Genomic DNA, 19,531 nt, shown 5'->3' with positions numbered 1-19,531 from the left:
TATCCGGCCGGTACCAGTATCCGGCCACAAAAACCGCCCGTATTTCGAATAGAAGCTGAAGATTTCAGCTTTAAAATGCAAGTTTTGGCGGGTTTACAGCCGGCGAAACAGTTGCAGAAGACGCCGGTCTGTTAAGGTGAGTAAACTTTTCATGGCAAATATTTACGCTGTTTACTGGGCAGTAAAACTGGTGGTGTTCAAATAAGGATTGGTAATATGTGATATTTTTAAAGAAACTGTTTTATATTTAAAGTGAAGATACTTAAAGAAGTCAGGTTGTCAGAAAATTCATAAATTCTTCTTGAAATTCAATTTGTTTGGAATAACGGAGGCCAGAAACATTCACTAAGTATTGATGTCAGGTGCCCAGTATCCGGCCAGTTTTTCTTTGCTGTGCAGAATCGATGAATAAGCTGCGTACTATCCGGGCAAAATTTATTTCATATCTATAACAGTACACGTAGTTAAAGATTAGGATATGTAATATAATCTGTATAATGTAATTCTACTCAACTCCTTATGGAAATTCAAAGGCGAATTGATTTCGTTGGCACGGCTTGTGTAAAGGGATTGAGAGATGTGAAAGTCAAGAAAGAGGAATTAGTGGTAGAAAACGGCAGCCCAAATGTGGGGACTGAGCATGAAGAAATCAACAGGTCAGACCACAGGTGGCCCAAGCTCGAAATATAAGCATCGGCGAACATCGACATCGTTGCATAACATTCGAAATGGAAGGATTTGTATGGGAAAAAAAAAACACCTATCGTTTCCGTAACCTACCAAAATCAAAGGATTTCAACAAAAAACAGCTTACCTCACATAAAATGTGTGTTACGTCTCTCCCGTGTGGTCTATGGGCCGATTTATGGCCGTTTTATTGGTTGTACTGTAAACGGTTTCTCTCTATATAAAGGTTTACCAAGATTGGGGTGTTACTAAAACGAAGACCCAAAAACGAAGACCTAAGACCTAAGACCCCTTGGACTAAAACGAAGACCCTATGGACTAAAACGAAGACGCTCCCAGTTGGGGACTCCAGCGAAGCGGCCCGACGGATCCACCGAGGGAAAACGGCCGTAAATTCGCTCTAACGGCTCCAGTCGCTTCCAAATTCCCACCAGGTAAGACGCGATAGTTCTCCTTTCCATTCGTTATCTTGCTTTAAGACGCCTTTGCACCGAGAGAGAATCAAAGGTCGCAAATCTCTGCAACCTTTCCCGTCTGAAGCCATTGACAGAACCTTGGTTTGGACTCCGTGTTACCGTTGAAAGATAGCGAAATGGCCTGAGACTCAAATTACTCACACTCGGGTGGGAGACAGTATCTTGCTCCCGTTGACATCAATACCCAAGAAAGAAAATAATACTAAATGGCAAAGTGACCTTTGACCGTCGGAAGGGCCCTCCTCCAGTTTTTGTTGTTTGTTGTTGTTGTTGTTGTTTTGTTTTGTTTTTTATTAAAAAAAAAAAAAAACGGTTCGAAGATTGGCTTGTTGAGCTTGCATTTTATTGGAAAAAAGATCAGAATTTTGTGTTTTTTGTTAGCTCCGTTTTTCTTTTCTTTTTTTTTCTCCACATTTCCAACCTAGGTCAGCCGCTCGCGTAGTTTTCCCCACCATATCCCAGTTATTATTTGTTATGTTTTGTTTCACGATGCTAGGTTCCCAGGTCGATTTACATTTTTGGAATCGAATGCCAGAGTGACTTTGCAAGTGCAAGAGAAGCTTATAAGTCGCTTGCCTGTCAAATTTATGTATAATTACGTTGTTATTGTTGTGGCCGGATACTGGGCAACATAGGAGCTCTGCAAAAATATTCAGAATTTCGCGATGAAAACGAAGGCAAAAAAAAAACTGTCTTTCATGTTAAGGACCAAAAAGATTGTCTCTGGGCCAAATTTTAGAACTGTTGTCAGAGTGGCCGGATACCTTCAACATGGTACACACGTGACACACGTGACACACGTGACACACATGACCGACTTTATGTTGTATTTTGCTGTTGATGTTTTTGTTTGTTTTAACAAAAATGTCGAAAAAGAGTTATCTTTATTTTCTTACAGCTTACGTTGACTGAAAAGCACATAAAAAATCTATATAAGATATAAACTGTTCATGCTAGTTGATTACTAAAAGGCGAGTCGTTAGCTGTTTACGCCCATTATAGATTAAATTTTAATTCATTGCAATATATGGCTACGGACACTTAATATTGTTTGGTAACAAAAATAATACGTGTAACGTAGACTAAAATATACTTCATGCCAATGAATACGGGAACTTCATTAAAGCTTCATTTCTTCTGTATTGAAAATGGATTTGTGAATAAGAGAAATTAATTGAACTAAATCTGACCTGATCCCCCTTGCCCAGAAGATGGGCCAGTAGATGATGATGGTGTTGAACCAGACGAAAGTGTCCAATCAAAGTCATCTGAAGTGGATTGGTTCCATCCGGAGCATAATCCATTGTCAAACGTGCACCACACTAAGCAAATAAAATAAACTAATAAATTAATTGATGCATTCGTTCCTGTCCGTCCACCCATACATTAATTCATCTATTTATTCATTCTTCATTCGTTCGTTGGTTCTCTCAGTCATCTATTTACTCATTCGTTCGTTCTTTCGTTCATTTATTTATTATACTACTACGTGTGAAATTTCTGCAATTTGATTGGCTTAGAGCAGTGGTATTTCAGCTTAATTTGAAATACCTACATGTGAAAATTACAAACCTTTTGCGGGCAGTAGTATAAGCAAATAACAGCATGATCAGTACGTGATATTTGGCATAAATACCACTCATGATGTTTTAAAATTGTGTCAAATTTTCGTGTAACAAAATTACGTATAACAATTTCGAAATATCACTCGTGGTATTTATGCCAAATATCACTACCAATCATTATCATTATACTAATTCATTTTCTTCCAAACATCACTAGCAAAATATATTTTTAATAAAGAAATCCCCAGCGTTTATAAAAGCGGTAGCACTGACAATGTTACGATTGCATGTTTTGTTTAGAGTCATTGAACTTTTGCTAGTAAAAAAATGTTGGCTAGATGATGACAGAAAGGGGACATTTAAGTTCCAAGAAAAGGTTATGTAAGAGCTAATACTTACCTAGCGCGGACACCGATTGGTTCTGTGGCGAAACAGCAGGCGGTATTGCTTGATAAATATGGTTCGTTATCCATGATTTCAGTTCTCTAACCTTAGCATATACTCCATACTTTGAAGCATACGCACATCCGTGACCCCAACTTGTCACACCCTCAAGAAACCATGTACCGTTGAACTCACACACCAGTGGACCACCACTGTCGCCTTGACAAGTGTCAACTCCTCCTGCATCCAGGCCAGCACATAGCATCGAATCATCAATCTTTCCAGGGTAGGAATTCAGACAACGTTGCTTGGAGACCAGTGGTATCTCAGCTTCCATGAGTGTATTTGGCTGGGACCCACCTGACGACAGTGTACCCCAGCCTGTTATCCAGCACTTTTTGTTTAAATTGTCAAAAGGGAGAGCGTGGCGCATATCAGGCAGACAGACAAGCCCGATGCCTACTCCAAGATTTGCAGGTTTTAAGAGTTTAATCAGGGCGATGTCGTTGCTATAGCTCAACGGGTCATAATAATTTTCATGGCTGATAATCTGTAAAACCCCGATTTCCTGTTCTGTTCCAACACTGCTGGTTGTTCTGTAGTGAGCTCCCAACCTTGAAAAATAAATAAGACAAAAGTAAATACAATTCAAAATTAATATTTAAAAAACTATAGCAACTATAATAAACGACGACAATGGCGCTGATGATGATGATGATGATGATAACGAAGACGACGACGATGATGATGATCATAATGATGATGACGATGAAACCAACAAGGACTGAGTATGATTAAATGCAAACGATCCTTAATAATGACTATCCTTTTAAAACAGGACCAATGTGATCGTTCTTGATGATTAATTAATTAATTAATTAAATTATTATAATTATTACAATTATTGTTTTTTTTTTTACCCCTGATCGCAGATTAATTAAAACAAGATATCAACGCGCCAGAATCCCACAAATTGCATGCACAGAATCAGAAATCCCAGCCTACTACTGCATGCTGTCAGGATAGAGAGACCCAATAATTAGAATCGTGAACATAGGGTCAACAAAATAATCAAGGTAAGCAGCAATTCACTCCAGAAGTTATCAGAAGAAGTGGGTACAAGCTTCCAGCGCAACGATTTCTAGGATCATTTGGGGAAAGGGGGAGGGGGGGGGGAGGGAAGGGACGACCGTTGCTTGATGACTGGCTAATGATTGCCTTGAATACCACGAGCAATGATAAATAAAGCTTGTCCACGCAAACAACCCCAGAAATTACTTTGCCCAAAGCTTGTACCTATTCTCCCCGGAGTTCCTAAAGTCGAGTATTATTATTCTGGTTTTGAAATAAATCAAGCGTAACTTACTTTACTTTGATAGAAGAGGGCGATTTTCCGCTGACACAATGTGCAGCGGTCACCACCCAATAAGGGTCTACTAACGATCCGCCGCAAAACTGGTCTCCAGACGATCTGATCAACATCACCTGCCACGGCCAGCTATTAACTCTTGCGACTGAACCACCAACAATTCGACCACTAGCGCTTGGTCGAGACCCACAAAATACTATATGAAAAAGAAAAATTAATAAATAGTTACATACATAAAGTTTACTTACGTGTCAAGAGTATTTAGCTAATGAAGCTAATTGGGGAAACTAGATATAAAAATAAATAAATTTAGCTCGAATTAAAAATTCACCGTAAAACTATAACCAAGAAAGTATGTACTTATGTGTAATTAATCATTCATAAAACAATGAGTTAAAAAAACTTCCACGAAAGGTAAGCCTAGCAATTACAGCTACAATTAAGAACATTAGTAACGTACGATGTCCATGGTGCGAATCGCACTCTTAAAAGATTGTTTGATATACAACGAAGGTCTTTTCTTATCTTACGCTAAAGATAGGGTAAATTTTTATTATTGCAGAAGAAAAAGGCAATAAATTTCTCTGATTCCATTCGATAATTTTATTAAAAAACCTAGTAGGTTACATGTAAGTTGTGTCCGGCTATGGTTTAATATTAGCGAGCTGAGAGTGAGCTGCAGTTCATGTATGGAAGTGGGGCTAAAAGCAGGTAATATGAACCTTCGTGGCGCTTACTTCCATATCAAAGTATCTTCTCAGTGCCCCAGGATATTAAATCTGGATGATCCTTTCCTTTTAATTTCTTCGATGGAATCATAATCTTTTCAAACCAAACTTTCCGTATTCGAGACGGTGACGTGACCGGTCTTGAATTATAGGTCAGCTGGTGTTTAACAGTGACCCTGATCCCTACAACATCATTTACTTAATGGGGTCCACAAAATTGATTCAACAATTAGTTATGCCAAGTACCAATAAGCCCTTTGCTGTTAGTCAAACGACGATAAATATGTTTCCTGAAGATTATCACCATAGCCATTACATTAGCACAGTTGCTATTAGGGAACCAAGGCATGTCATGTCCTTAGGTTAAAATCCCTTCAACCTCAATTTTCATGTAACAAGAAACAGAATTCAATGCAAAATTTGTAGTTTACCATAAGTGGTGGAAGCCAGACTTTCACTGGTTTTGTAGGCTTGTCCAGTCTCGTCAATTCCATACACGCCAATTCTGTACCTTGTGGATGGTCTTAGCCCGGTGATATCTTTAGTTGTCGCACTTCCTGGGACAGTTTCTACAGCTAGTAAATTTCCCGCAGGACTATTAATAAGAATCAAGTAAAACCTGGCAGTCCGGCCAACGTTCGTGCGAAGCGAAGACCACTGAATACTAAAACCAAAATAACTGGACATCAAAACAGTCACATTCCATCCTGATAGCGGTAAAGCTGAAAAAAAGGTAAAATAAAAGGAACAGAGATTACTCGTATTGGCATATTTTATCACTTGTTTACTCCTGAAATACCACGTAATATTGCTTCTCTTCCATCGAAGCCATGCGTGTATCATGCAAAAAGTCTATTCTACCCAGTGCCCAGTTGTTCGAAGGCCTATTAGCGCTTAACCCGGGGTTAAATTTAAACCAAGTTTATTTTTCTTGTTTTCAAAAGCATTTTCTCGGATAATTTTTTGTTATTTTTAGAGCTTCCAATCATCAACTTGTAGACAAATAGACTTAATAAGTAATAACATAGAAGATTGTAATTTCAAATTATTTGGAAAACAGTCGATGTACCAGTTGGCATAAGACCCAAATATTGTCTATGGTCTATTTGTCATGCTCTACAATATTTAGCTCCTTTAATTAAGAAACAGTAAAAATGTCTGTGACTAAAACGTACCTGAATATATGCTGTTCTTCAAAATAGCAAACTTGATTTTCACGCTGCTTTGAGTATTTCCTAAATAAACTTGAATTGAGATGTTACCGGACGAGCCAAACTGTACATCCAACAAATTCTCTGTGGTAAACGGTACGCACCCTCTATGGTTGAGAATCTGGTTACCGCCTCCATCAGTGATCTTCACATATTCGCTGTGTGATTAAAACATGACAATCACATCGGCTAAAGTGTTCTGTACACTATCCAAACTTCCTTGTTTGCAATGCTAGCACAAAGTTTGTTATGCTCAATAATGACTAGCAGTAACCAATAGTCAGGAATTGCGGGGGAACATTTGCGTTTACATGTGACTACTGATGCTGTGAGTGAATAGTGAATATGTAAGTGAAGAATCGAATAAACTCCTTTTAGTTTCAGCATCAACAGAGGAAATTACCCTGGAATCATCAAGGCGGAAATTGAATTGAACAGCGAGGTAAACAAGAGTCAGATTGAGTTCGACTACTTTATTCAAAAGGACAAAATTTCGTATTATGTGTGGATGTTTACGAATCAAAATATCGAACAAACATTGCTCCAGATGTATCAGAAAGTTACCTTATTCTCGAGATTACTGCAGGGATATCAGATAGACCTTCAACTTAACACCAGGGCCTTTGCGGCCACATACCATGCATATTTGTTGGAAGAACAAAAACATCCCAAGACTGTGAACGAATTTTGGAAAAACCCGCTTTACATCAAGAAAGTGCCGCTGACCACCCCTCCAAGAATACGACTGCAGGCACGCATTTTGCTCACCCGAAATAATAATAGTAATAATAGTACCAATAATAATAATAATAATAATAATAATAACAATAGTAATAATAATAATAATAACAATAATAATAATAATAATAATAATAATAATAATAATAATAATCAGGAGTTAGGAGTTATTAAGAAAGGTCCAGAGAAGTTAATCAGTGAAATGTCAATGAAACATCAACCTCCAGGAAATTCAAAATACAACATTGTTGAGAATGACATATTTTACAGAAGGTCCTATCCATCAAGTGCTGGAATTTGCATTTTGTTAGCCAGTTCTAGTATAGTAAAAATGTCTTGACTTTATACCTCTAGACATCACTTTTCTTTTCCAGTAAGATTATCATCTGCTATTCAGATTCACAAAGAGCTACAACGTATTTCTATTCATTTCTTTTCTTACGAGAATTTATGACGTCACTCAGTTTACCTGCAAGAGACGAGATTTAATTCTTGTACGGAAACCAAAGCCACCGCTTGGGGTATACTGGCACTTAGTATGGTCCACTGACACGTTTCATAGTAGCCGCTTGTACTGTTAATGTCAATATTTCCATACGTACCATTTATTGTCCTGGAGCAACCTAGAGGGGAAGATTTCGAGACCTTCAATGATGATCATGAAATGTAAATATTTTATTTTAGAACAACAAAACAGATTATATGATACACATTTACTTTATCAAATAGGTCTCAGCAGGGCTACTAACAGGGTGCATGGATGCAAGAAAGCACACTATTTTTAAAATTCTACACAATTCTGCAAAATACTGAGTGAAACACCTAGAGTTGCTAGAAATTCATGTTTTACAATTCATAACATTTTTAGAGCCCTTTAGGCATATACACTGGCAATTTTCTGTATCACTACCACGACCACTATCATAAAATCATTATCGTTATCGTTATCACTGTCTTTATTACTGTTATGATCATAACAATGATTACTCTTATTAATTACTATTATTACCACTATTATTATAATAAAATTACTAATAACTATAATTTATAACTATTTTAATCATTATTACTATCTATTACTTTCATTTGAAATTTCTTGGATATGCAATTTGTGATAAAAGTTAATACTGAAAAGTCACAACGTTTCAACCTCTTATGTCATTTTCAAGTAAGAGTAAAGTACAAAATTAGCATAATTAAATATACAACAATTAGTAAATGCAGTGAAAACTATTATTTTGTATTTTACTCACACTTGAAAATGACCTCTGAGCAGTCAGAAACATTGTGCATCAACTTTCATCACTAAATATTTGTTTATTTATTTAATAAAAATGCTGGGCAAAGAAGCTAAAAGTGGAATATTTTTAAAAGCTAGCTTTCTCTCACTTGCATCATATTTAAGAAAGCATGCACGCTCTTACCTCCAGATCCTAGTCCATAACATACTACTGAAGCATCTTCAGAGTGACCGCAGTTATTGATGCCCCACCCTCTATGCCCACAATAGACAATTGAAGTTTCATCGCCTTGGCAATTTACATCATCCAGCCAGATTTGACCACTTCCAGCCCCGAATCGGGCAGACATTGGAGCACTAATAGCACCAGGATACCCGAGCTGACGGCAAACAACACGTGCATCATTTATATCCCAGTAATCATCACAAACTGTTCCCCACTGGTTATCATAAAATACTTCAACTCTTCCTTCCGAGCTCCTAGATCCTCCGACCAGTCTCAACGCTGAAATAATTTTCAAGAATACATGACATTTAGGGAGGGACCATTAGAAAAGATGGGGGGGAGGGGAATTTTCGAGCCGCAGGATTTTTTTTTTTTTTCGTTATCATATTCCTTGTATGAACCTTTTTAGGCCATAGCGTGAATATTTTTTAGGGTTAATTGGCGTGCAAGAATTTTTTTTCATTTCATTTTCCCTTGCGCGAATTTTTGTTTTTTTTGTACTCCCCCCCCCCCCCATAAGTTTTCTAATGGTCCGTCCCTTAGCTCTCATACTACTTTAAATCTTTCTACCTATAAACGTGTCTGGATTAATGCTTTTCCCTGATTTGGTTTTTCCCTGCAAAATTATATTGTAATGTAATTGTAAATGCCTTGGTTTCCGGGGTTAATTGAACCTCACTCATACATGTAATTTCTTATAACTACATTTTATTGCACATAGAAACGACAATTCACATTGTAAACATAACTTGCAAATATGTTTTGCCGGTTGTTCTTTATTTGGTACTGCACATATGTTTCAAATAAAAGATGGATTTATTCCCATTGAAAGTTATGTACAATTTGAATTAAAATTTATTAGTAATAACTCAATAGAAGGCATTTATTTACCTTACCAGTAAATTTCGCTTGCCTTTTCTTCATCAATACATGATAGCTTGATTTAGCTGGATATTTTTTTCGATTTGTGAAATTTACGGAGAATATAGGACTGCCGGTCACATAGTGTTTTGAAAACCTTGACTGGCAGTCGAACTGAGAAAACAGTTCGAAGTGTCACAAAACATGGTTTCGTCTTCTGAGCCAAGCGTAAACCAAACGCTAGACTTGGGATCTTTAAATAAAAGCATTTTAAGATCGCTTGACTTTTCTTAATCGACATATGATAATTTAGATTAGCTCGGATTTTTCGATTTTGTGAAATTTACTGACAACATAGGACTGCCGGTCATTTAGTAACCTTGACCGGTTACCGGCCATATAGCCATGTACAGCGATGTAAATAATTAAATCGCAGAAGAGGCTCACCTTTGAGGGCCCTGTTTCACATCATTATATAGTTTCGTCCTTCAACTAATTAATTTTGTTAAAATACTTGGCAGCTAGTAAGTTTCGGTCAGGTGTGAGGAATAAGACTTTCCTTTCTCGGCCACAATACACTATTGCATTTCGTCGAGAACGATGGTCAGAATCCTAAGCCATATTATCGAGGATACTGATGCCACCCTAAAATTGTTCTTGCTTAAGGATGAAGATTTGCAACCGCCATTATCAAGGTGGTCATGGTTTTACAGTAACGAATAAGAGAGCCAAAGTGGTTGAGGAGAGACCTGACACAAATTTACCTCATCCGCCATTTTGTTGACGGTAATCTGGAACGCGGGAATCTGGAATTGGCAAACCTTTTAAATTTCAACACAGGTGACCCAAACTTTGTGGGAGGTAGTTTGACTTTGGATTTAGAAGAGAATGTATGAAAATACACAAAATACGTCCTAAATTCCATGTTTTGGCAAAAAATTAAATTAAAATGACTCGCTTTGTGTTTTTGTTCTGTTATTTACTGCATGTTTCTTGATTATATTCTAGAGCCATTTGGAAGCCATTTTGTCCACGTTTAAGGTTTTGAGTTGTGCTAACACTTATTTCTTATTGTTAGTACAACTCGATATTGGAGAATCTTTCAGAAGACTGGGTACTAAAGTAGCTGTAAGGAGTAATTATAGTGATTTTATTTAGCATAACCATAATTTAAGAAAAAATGGTAAATTAATTCTAAGATAATATTTTTTGAAATCCCTTTTCAAAGACCCAGCCGAAGTATATTATGTTAATTGAGGGTGCCAATGGGGTTAGTAGTTAACTGATATTTGGCCTAAAAAAAACAGTAGTCAACTGATAATTGACCACAAAATTAGTAGTTAACTGAGAAATGAAAAGTTAACAGTTAAGTGAGATTCTATCAATTATACTGAATACGATCGTTAATGTTAAATAAAGCAGCAAAGTTTTCCAAACAGAAACGCTATTTTCTGACTTTTTTCTGTCCCACTAATAACCTAATGGTACATTAACTGATATTAGTATATGCAAAAAGGCACCAGAGCAGTACCCGGCAAACAGAAAGCCTCAGTCATAGAACTGGTTGTAGACAACTCCAAGATCGTCGTCAAGTTAAACATTGCTAACCAAAGAAAAAAGCTGTGACTCTTAGCCGGCATTGGATCTGGCCAAAAAGAAATCAGCGTTTTTTTTTTAAGTACATGGAATTTTTACTAACGAGAAACAATATTTGTAAAGGAAACATTGAGGGACGCGAAAGAGAATGTCGACAAAGTCTGTATCGAGGTACACAAAACTCTCTGACAACGCAGGTGGAAAACCTACACGCGATTTCTCACTTCAACACAAAACATTTAGAGCTTTGAACTACGCCCAAGACTTTGGAACCACAGTGAAGGAATCGCTTAAAAGAACTAGGAATTCGAACTGGGCTACACTCACAAAAAGTCGAATTGTCCCGTATCAAATACTTTCAAGGGTTTTTCAACAGTCTCAACTGGCTCTCCCATCGGTGCAAACAGTGACAAGAGAAGATGAAGTTGGGATGGGGGTGGACTGGATAGAGAACTTTCGACCTGTTTGACAGCGAACTATAAGAAGCGAATAAACTCAACATCGATAAAGCGGGACGATGTCATGCTATTTGCTATCTTTTTAAAAAACTAAAACTTTTTTTTTTAATGCATTAATTGAATGCCAAAAAATATTGGTCTAGTCTAGTTTTGTTATTTTTTTATATTGACATTGTTTCCCGTCGTCTGTCTGTTGCAATGGACTGCAAGGATTGAAAATTGATTGAAACTTAGGCAACAACAAGATACAGGATATACAGCAACCAGTTAAGTACGAGAATGATTCAGATAATGAACTGAAAGTGATAAAGAAGGTGACATTGAAGAAGTTTGTAGCAGAACATATGCATGACCAGGTTGGGAAGATCAGTACGAGATCAAGACCGGTGCATCTGGGTGTACGTTGATGGTTATACGGCTCAATCGAATTTGTGCTTACAGCAAAAACTGGTTAATAGTAGTCTTAATAGCTATCGCTTACCCATTTTTACTACTTCGGTAAGATAATTATGTTAATTCTTTTAATTTCTATATTTTCAGTTACTTATAAATGGTTCTATAGTGGCGGAGTTTCTGTGAATTCATGTAAGTTTAAACCTGAATTTAGTAGGGCCTACCCCCAAAATTGATTGACGTGCTAAAGTAAAGAAAATTCGGGTTATGACGGAATAATATGCGCTGTAGGAAAGTGAAAGTTGATAGGTATCCAACATTAGTAGTTGACTGAGAATTGGCCAAAAAAATAGTAGTTAACTGATTTTTGGCCGAAAAATTAGTAGTTAACTGAGAACTAAGTACCCCCATTAGCACCCTCTTAATTAAAAAGACTATCCAAAACCCGTTGTTTCACCGGTCTTTCAAGCAAAAACTTGATGACAATCATAATAATAAGAAGAATAAGAATATATTATAATAATAACACAAATAAAAGTTCAAAGACTGACTTACTGTTTTGCGCGTTGGCCAGTTGAAGCAAAGCGAAAACTAAAACTGAAGCAAATAAAGAAAGAAACAGCTGTTAAACATAATCTTGTGAGGCTACTTGATTTGTTGTTTACCAGTCTTTGCCACAACCCTCTATAACTTGCAAATCGTATCAATCCGAATAATTAATTGTAATGTTCATGCCGTATTTGTATCTGAATAACACGGCTCGATAAACCAGTATTTATAGCGCTTAAAGTAATATCTGTCCAAGATCACGGATATTAACTATGAAGATGATAGCAGGACTACAAATTTTTGAATAAAGGTTGAATAAAGAGAGTAGAGGTTGAAGATTTCAGGCCAGAAGGTCTTAATTTGACGTTCTGTTGTCACCAGCAGTAGATAAAGTTTCGAGTCGATCAATAGTTATTGATTAAAGGGGTAGTTTATAAAGAAAACTAAATTGCGGTGTAATAAAAAGAAGTAACTTGAATATGGTTTGAGGAATAAAGTAAATCGAATTGGCACTGATCCTTTACATGATAGAGATAGTCAATTTCTAAAAAAATCATAGTTAAGAAACTTTACAAATGTAAGTGTAAGCGAGCTCTTAGCTCAAGGGCCATATGTCTAAGAAGGCCTTGGAGACAAAAAAGGAGACCCTTGAAATGCATTTATAATCATCTGGAGTGCGTCAAACTTGAGAATTCAGTTTGTTTTTTTTTTTTTTTAAGATGCAACTTAAATTGCGGAAGTTTAACTAGCCGTCCGTAAGATTTTTGTCTACCCAGGAGCCTATTTTAATAATTGTGTTAGATTTTAATCTACCACAATTCACATATTTGCACGCAAACGTTATTGTAGCTTCGAACACAGCAAAAATTTATATGCTTGCCTTTTTTGCTTCACTTTGCATAACAGAGCTGTGTTTCACGCTATAACAAGGTTATGGAAAATTTTAAAATCAGCAAGGGCTCAACCCTATATATTACACAAAGACTTTCTCCTACACCACATGTACAGCAACTCAGATTATGGTAAATGCCATTTTAAGAGTCATGCATATTTCTGCCCTGTTTGGGCTCGATGGTGGTAGTAGAGAACATCGATCATCAAGCAAAACTGAGAAATGCCTACAATTTTATATGCGCGCTAGGTTAGGTGATATATGATTGATCACACGGCTAGCATATGACTTGTTGGGTGCCCTTGGGTGTCGACATCAACTGGGCGGCAGTTTTGACTCCGCTCGCTTGTCATAGTTCAATTATAGAGAATGACTGAGTCTACTTGCATACACCTAAGTGACTCTCTTGGCTTGTTATCTTCGTTTTTTGCTTGGCTCGTTTGCCTACGCGGCAGTGCATTAACGCGCTGAGCCAGATAGAAAGTTCTCCACGTTTAGAATGGGATTGAAATGGCCTTGTATAATATTTGTCACTAATAAGCGGAAGAGTTCTCTTACGTGGCTTTTGTCTAATATATTGTGAAAAAATCGGTCTAAAAAATGGGTTCAAAGAATGTTTGTTAGCCTACTGTTACCTCCTTCCCTCTTTATTACGTAACAATAAAAAGTGTAGCAGTGGTTATAAGACTTATAGCGGCTAAAAGAATTTCATCTTTATGTCAACCTCCACCAATTCTTTTAACTTATTCCTTAGTCCTTCCTTGATATTAGGCCACATGTATTAGTTGTAGCCGAGTGTGCACATCCACCACACATTCTGATATATTCTTACTACGTCCAAATATAAACAATTCCCGAGAAAAAGAAGCGACGATGAGGTGAAATGCTAGATCCACCACGCCAAGGCAATGTACTCTAGTAACAACGCAGGCGCTGTGGGGAACAGAGTAATTTTAGGTACTTAAAAAGCGCGCAAACAAAATTATTCTGGCGCGAAATGAAGATTGTCTTGCAATGTATGCTGACATTTAATACATTGAAAAGTCTCGCCATGACACAGAGATGTTAGCACTTTCGAGGAGTGTGAAATATTAAATGGGATTAAGTGCACACAAAGCTTATAACTCTGCATGGTGATGTAATTCCAGTAAAAACCCTCTGTGTCCTCTCATGTTTAAACTGTTATTTAAAAGAAAGGCAAAAAGATTGCTAAGCATCACTTTGTGCGACTAACCAGTGATTTTCTGTTAATACAGGCTTAATATCCGAGGCGTGAACTGGCTAGTCATCAGATAGATTACAGAGCACAGTCTGTTTTGCCGTTAACAAACAGTCAAGCAATCACTTACCTGGTAAAAGGCTCACATTTCCAATCCTGGAAAAGACAAATTGCAAGGACATATTGTCAACTAGCCAGCATCTTTTGGATTTCTTGCCAATTCGTGATTGAAAGCACCGTTAAAACTTGAGCATGCACACGCCGCATTTAATGGTTCAATAGCCACTGACTTAGAACGAGTTTTCTAGAGCTGAAGCTTTTGTGTAGTTGGAATTTGATTAATATTTCATTGCTGAACACAGGTAGGTGGCAATTAGTGGACTCACGAGAGCAGAAATGCCTACATCCTGATAACAACGACGAATTGAAACTCAAGAATTATTGATTATTTTCTGTTGTGGACATTGGTAATGCCGGCTAAAGCTAAAACATAACTTCATGATAAGAAAATCGCAGGAAAAAAATATCCGAAAAGATGTTTGAGTGTGCTGGTAGTAGTCTTAAGGCTAACTTCCCCCCCCCCCAAAAAAAAAAAAACAAAAAAAAACAAAAACAAAAAACAAAAAAAAAACGCTACAAAGAAAAAAAGAAAAGAAAAGCAAAAGTCAAACATTTTTCAGGTTATAATTACTTCATTCGAGCTAACTATACACTGACGCTTCAGTAAAGTAGGTTTAGTCGGTGAGGTAGAAAAATGTATAGAACACACGTACGTTGAGACTGAACTATGCGCATAAACCACAACCATCATAGAGTGTGCTTACGTGGCATTATTCAGAATATTTGGCGTCTGATCTATTACGCAAGAGCGCGAATGACTAACCCTGCCTAAGACTTCTACAAACAAAATGAAGGCATTTCTAAAAATTCCCTCTGTATAGACAATGGCAATAAACTGAGTGTAATACTGAAACTGCTTTCAAGTTTTATTCACTCGAATCGCTTCGGGTAGAGCATTCCTTTGTGGGAAAGAAATGCAATGCTTCGAAGTCTAAATCAGGTGAAGGCTTCCTAATCAAAGTTATTACTAAATAAATGCTAAATGCACATCTAAATAATGTAGAAACAAACTTTTTGGGAAGGTGTTTAAAACAACACTGAATGCCCAGAAATTCCAAGAGCAGTCAATAGCACTCGCTTATTAAGAGTATTGCAAATGGTTCCTGTCCATCCTAATAACGTTGTCTCTGATTTGCAAATTAATTGCGGGCTTATGTCGTTTTTGTGAAAACCCGTAAGACGCAAAGAGATATCCAGAAGTTTCAGCAGATTTTAAAGCTTCAGTTTATTTACAAAATGTTATTATGAAAATATCTGTAAACTTAATTAAACAGGGCAAACTTTGGAATATCGTTTTAATGAAAAAGGCGATTGGGGAATTAAAACAGCGGACGTTGTATTGGAAAATGGGGTAACTGCCGAAGAGATAAAAAAAAAAAAAGTGAGGGTTTACGGTTAGAGCAAATAATATCAGTCAATAAATCATTTAGTCCTACCTTTCATGTAACATAACAACACATCATTGATGAAACGTTTCATTATTAATATAGAATGTTCGTCGTCTCCATAAATCGCGTAACTGGTATGAAAGGTTAAAGGCGCTGAAATTATTCATTGGTCAACTTGCATCTGCTAGTAAGCCAATAAGATTTGTTGACTATTACAGCGAACTAAATATATCTCTTGTGATTAATTGTAATGGTGGATCCCGGGAAGCGACAAAGAGATCGATATTTAATAGACAGGAAATTAAAACAGGGGCACCCAACGTTCTTTTCTGTAAAATATCTGTTCGGAGAAGCAAATATTGCCTAGAACTTCTATTAATTTTAAGGACGGCTTAAAAATTTTAGATGATTTTCCATTCATGTACAATTTTCGTAGCTAATCTGATAAATTCCCTATGATTTTCTAAAGTTAAATTTTTCAAATTTCACTTCCCAAATTAGGCTACTTTATCTATCTTTGTCTTATCTATCAAATGCGACTCAGTTCGTAACTCAGTTCGTAACTCAATTCGTAAGGCCAGGGAGTCGCATTTCATAGATAAGGCCATGACTCTTGAACCTCATGTCCTAAACCGCCGCGACGAATTATTGTAATCCATATTCTTAGTATTTTTCCTTTCCAGTTTTTATGTTGTACGTCATTCCCGCCTCTCCCTTTTATCACGACATTCGCCATTTACATAATATTGTGATTGCTACGTAAGTTCAGTAACACCTGTAAACCTGAAGAAGGCTGGTATGGCCAGCCGAAATATTGTTATAAAAAACAATACACGTTGTTTTAAATCAATTTTACAGTAGTCTTTGGACTTCTCGTTCTTGGCAAAGATATGTACAAAAACGTGTGGTGCTCGTGCAAAGTTGCTTTTTTGCTAATAAGACCTTTTGTTGTTTTTCACCGTTCTCCAACATTGCCTTCGCCGCTTAGCATTACACGATTTTATATTTTGTTTGAACAAACTATAAATATTATCGAGAGCTTCGTTTTTAGCCATGGCTAAATCTATTTATTATTCTTTGCTCTTTACAACCATGGCTACTGTAAATCTTCTTTTGAGCCCCCCCCCCTCCCTTCTGGGTGGGGGGGGGGGAGGTGCATACGTTTGAGAAGAGGGCGCTTAATAGAAAGGTGGGCTTAATTAATTTAATGAAAGGAAGCAACTCCTTGTTTTTCGAAACGACTCGAAGATGGTATCAATTCTCCATAAAGAAGTATGACACAGAGTGCACATGCTAATTACAAGTTCACGACATTAGCGGTCTTGCAACCAAAGATCAAAACAAATCGGAACTTCCAGTATATGAATAAACCATACCAGATCAGTTCATTGTTTGTTCATTTGGTAGTGAAGAATAAGGAGGGAGCGGGGGGGGGGGGGGGGGAGGGGAGGGGGGTTTCATAACTTTCTTTCTTTGTTGTATATATAAGGCTCCAAATTAATAAAACATGTATGTATGTATGCATGTATGTCTAGCCGAATTTTTGAAAACATACCTCAAAATGGACCAGAATATTCTGCGGTGAGAAAAAACATAGGAGGCTTGCTGTCCTGGTTGGTCTCATTGTCAAATTCAGTCCCTGAGCTAACTCGCCATGGGTTGGAAAGGGGCCTCCATGTCAATCCCTAGGGGGTGGAGGGTGCTGCAAAAGCGTTGTACCTTCCGTTAGTCTGGGTCTGGGAGAGTCAGTGCACTGGTCATGTCTGCCTTTAGTTTGTCATGTCAAATTCTTGTAACGTTTGAGGCCCATTGGCCAATGAAAGCATTCCCCTCAAGCACGTGCTAGGCTGGGGAGGTGGAGGAAGTCGGGGGGGGGGGGGGGTGATTTAACCTTGAATTCTCTGCTTAGAACTTGCTTAAGTCTCAGGCGTCCTCCGTCATTCAGGGCCTTTAAGCAGCTAGAGTGTATGGACAAGTCCAAAGTGTCTTTTTGATGGACTTGAATGTTTCTTTTGCTAATCAGGAACCAAGAAGAGAGTCATCTTAAGAGAACCATGGGTAAGAGCTGAGTTTCTTGGCGATATTTACTTTAGTTGAGTCAGTTTAAGGTGTGTGGGCTCCTGGTGTCCGATGGTACGGTTTTCATAAATCCGGCTAGATGTATGTAAGTATATATATATATATATATATATATATATATATATATATATATATATATATATATATATCTGTCTGATTTTGGAAAAAGGTACCCTACAACAGAAGAGGGTCTGTAACAAATGTGTGTCTTTTCTGTGGTTTCAATATTGACTTAACTTCTAAATTACCAAAAAGGCCTTAGAGTGGCCAAGCTTCTTTCAAGTATGGTAGAAATTGGCTAATGAGCCACACCCCTTCTCCCCCTATTCCCCTCACCCCTGCATCCGAGGCCCTTGTCCTAACAGCTTATATGGGCCGGAGCAGAAAAACAATAAACTAACAGCGTGCAATGACTTCAATGCTTGCGTGCATGACCACTACTGTATAACGGAACGTTAGATAGCTACTCTAGCCAATAGTTGGGACTCTGAGAAAGGTGCCCTTTTCTAAAATCAGACAGAAAATTAATATGTGGTAATTTCCCAAATGACTTTCTCCACTGGCCAGCTATCTGCTGCAGTAAGTATTCAAGCGGTACACAAATCATTACTTATCCAGTTACAGTGAATAATATGTGGTAATTTCCTAATGACAAGGTAACTGCACCAATATGAATGTACTCAACAGCTTTCTCTAATAGCCAGCTATCTGCTGCAGTGAATATTGAAGCAGTATACCAATCATTGCTTATCTGTTAGGGTGAATTAATACGTGGTAATTTCCCAAATGACCATGCAGCTAACTGCACCAATGAATACTCATCCACTTTCTCTAATGGCCACCTATCTGCTGCAGTGAATATTGAAGCAGTACACACATCATTGCTTATCTGTTAGGGTTAATATCTGTCTGATTTTGGAAAAAGGTACCCTACAACAGAAGAGGCTCTGTAACAAATGGATGTCTTTTCTGTGGTCTCCAAAATTGACTTAACTTCTGAATTACCAAAAAGGCCTTAGAGTGGCTAAGCTTCGTTCAAGTGTGGTAGAGGTTGGCCAGCGAATCACGCCCCTTTCCCCTCAAACCCCCCCACCCCCCACCTCCACCTGCTTCCGAGGCCCTTGTCCCAACAACTAATATGGGAGGAGTATAACAAACAAAAAGTATGCACTGATTTCTACGCTCTAAAGAGTACTTTTATACACAACAAGAACACTGAAAAAAGTGAACAAATTTCTTAAGAAAACACGATCCGAACAAATCTCGGATTACGCCGTTTTACGCTATTTAGAAAAAGACGAACAATTATTTTGCGCGCCCTTCAATAGAGAGGGCCTGGGCTCCACCAGAGT

At 37.5% G+C, this 19,531-nt stretch overlaps 1 protein-coding gene and 1 long non-coding RNA gene across 2 annotated transcripts in view; one reads left to right on the top strand and one right to left on the bottom strand.

Moving 5' to 3' along the window:
• Positions 1–2,342: 2,342 nt before the first annotated feature.
• On the bottom strand, positions 2,343–8,887 carry LOC140944404 (uncharacterized). The gene is made up of 7 exons (XM_073393550.1): positions 8,583–8,887; positions 7,628–7,781; positions 6,385–6,578; positions 5,641–5,931; positions 4,479–4,677; positions 3,128–3,726; positions 2,343–2,485 (listed from the first exon to the last, which is right to left on the bottom strand). The coding sequence occupies exons 1-7, from the start codon at positions 8,746–8,748 to the stop codon at positions 2,343–2,345; spliced, it is 1,746 nt and encodes a 581-aa protein (XP_073249651.1). The 5' UTR covers positions 8,749–8,887.
• Positions 8,888–19,511: 10,624 nt separating this feature from the next.
• Positions 19,512–19,531, top strand: part of LOC140943668 (uncharacterized) — a 6,875-nt gene continuing 6,855 nt past the window's right edge. The window contains exon 1 of the long non-coding RNA XR_012166618.1: positions 19,512–19,531. This exon is cut by the window's right edge and continues 120 nt beyond it. This is a non-coding gene — a long non-coding RNA (uncharacterized lncRNA).

The sequence above is a fragment of the Porites lutea genome, chromosome 7 (assembly GCF_958299795.1).
Source record: "Porites lutea chromosome 7, jaPorLute2.1, whole genome shotgun sequence".
Classification (NCBI taxonomy): Eukaryota; Metazoa; Cnidaria; class Anthozoa; order Scleractinia; family Poritidae; genus Porites; species Porites lutea.
This window is presented reverse-complemented; position numbering and strand designations above follow the sequence as displayed.

What these genes read in the sequence shown, in the direction of transcription:
- LOC140944404 (XM_073393550.1), bottom strand. Translation starts at nt 8,748, where the DNA reads ATGTCTGCCCGATTCGGGGCTGGAAGTGGTCAAATCTGGCTGGATGAT. An exon ending in TTATGGACTAGGATCTGGAG is followed by an intron (nt 7,782 to 8,582) that starts GTAAGAGCGTGC and finishes CTTCCCCTCTAG; the next exon opens with GTTGCTCCAGGACAATAAAT. An exon ending in GAAGAACAGCATATATTCAG is followed by an intron (nt 5,932 to 6,384) that starts GTACGTTTTAGT and finishes CCTTTTTTTCAG; the next exon opens with CTTTACCGCTATCAGGATGG.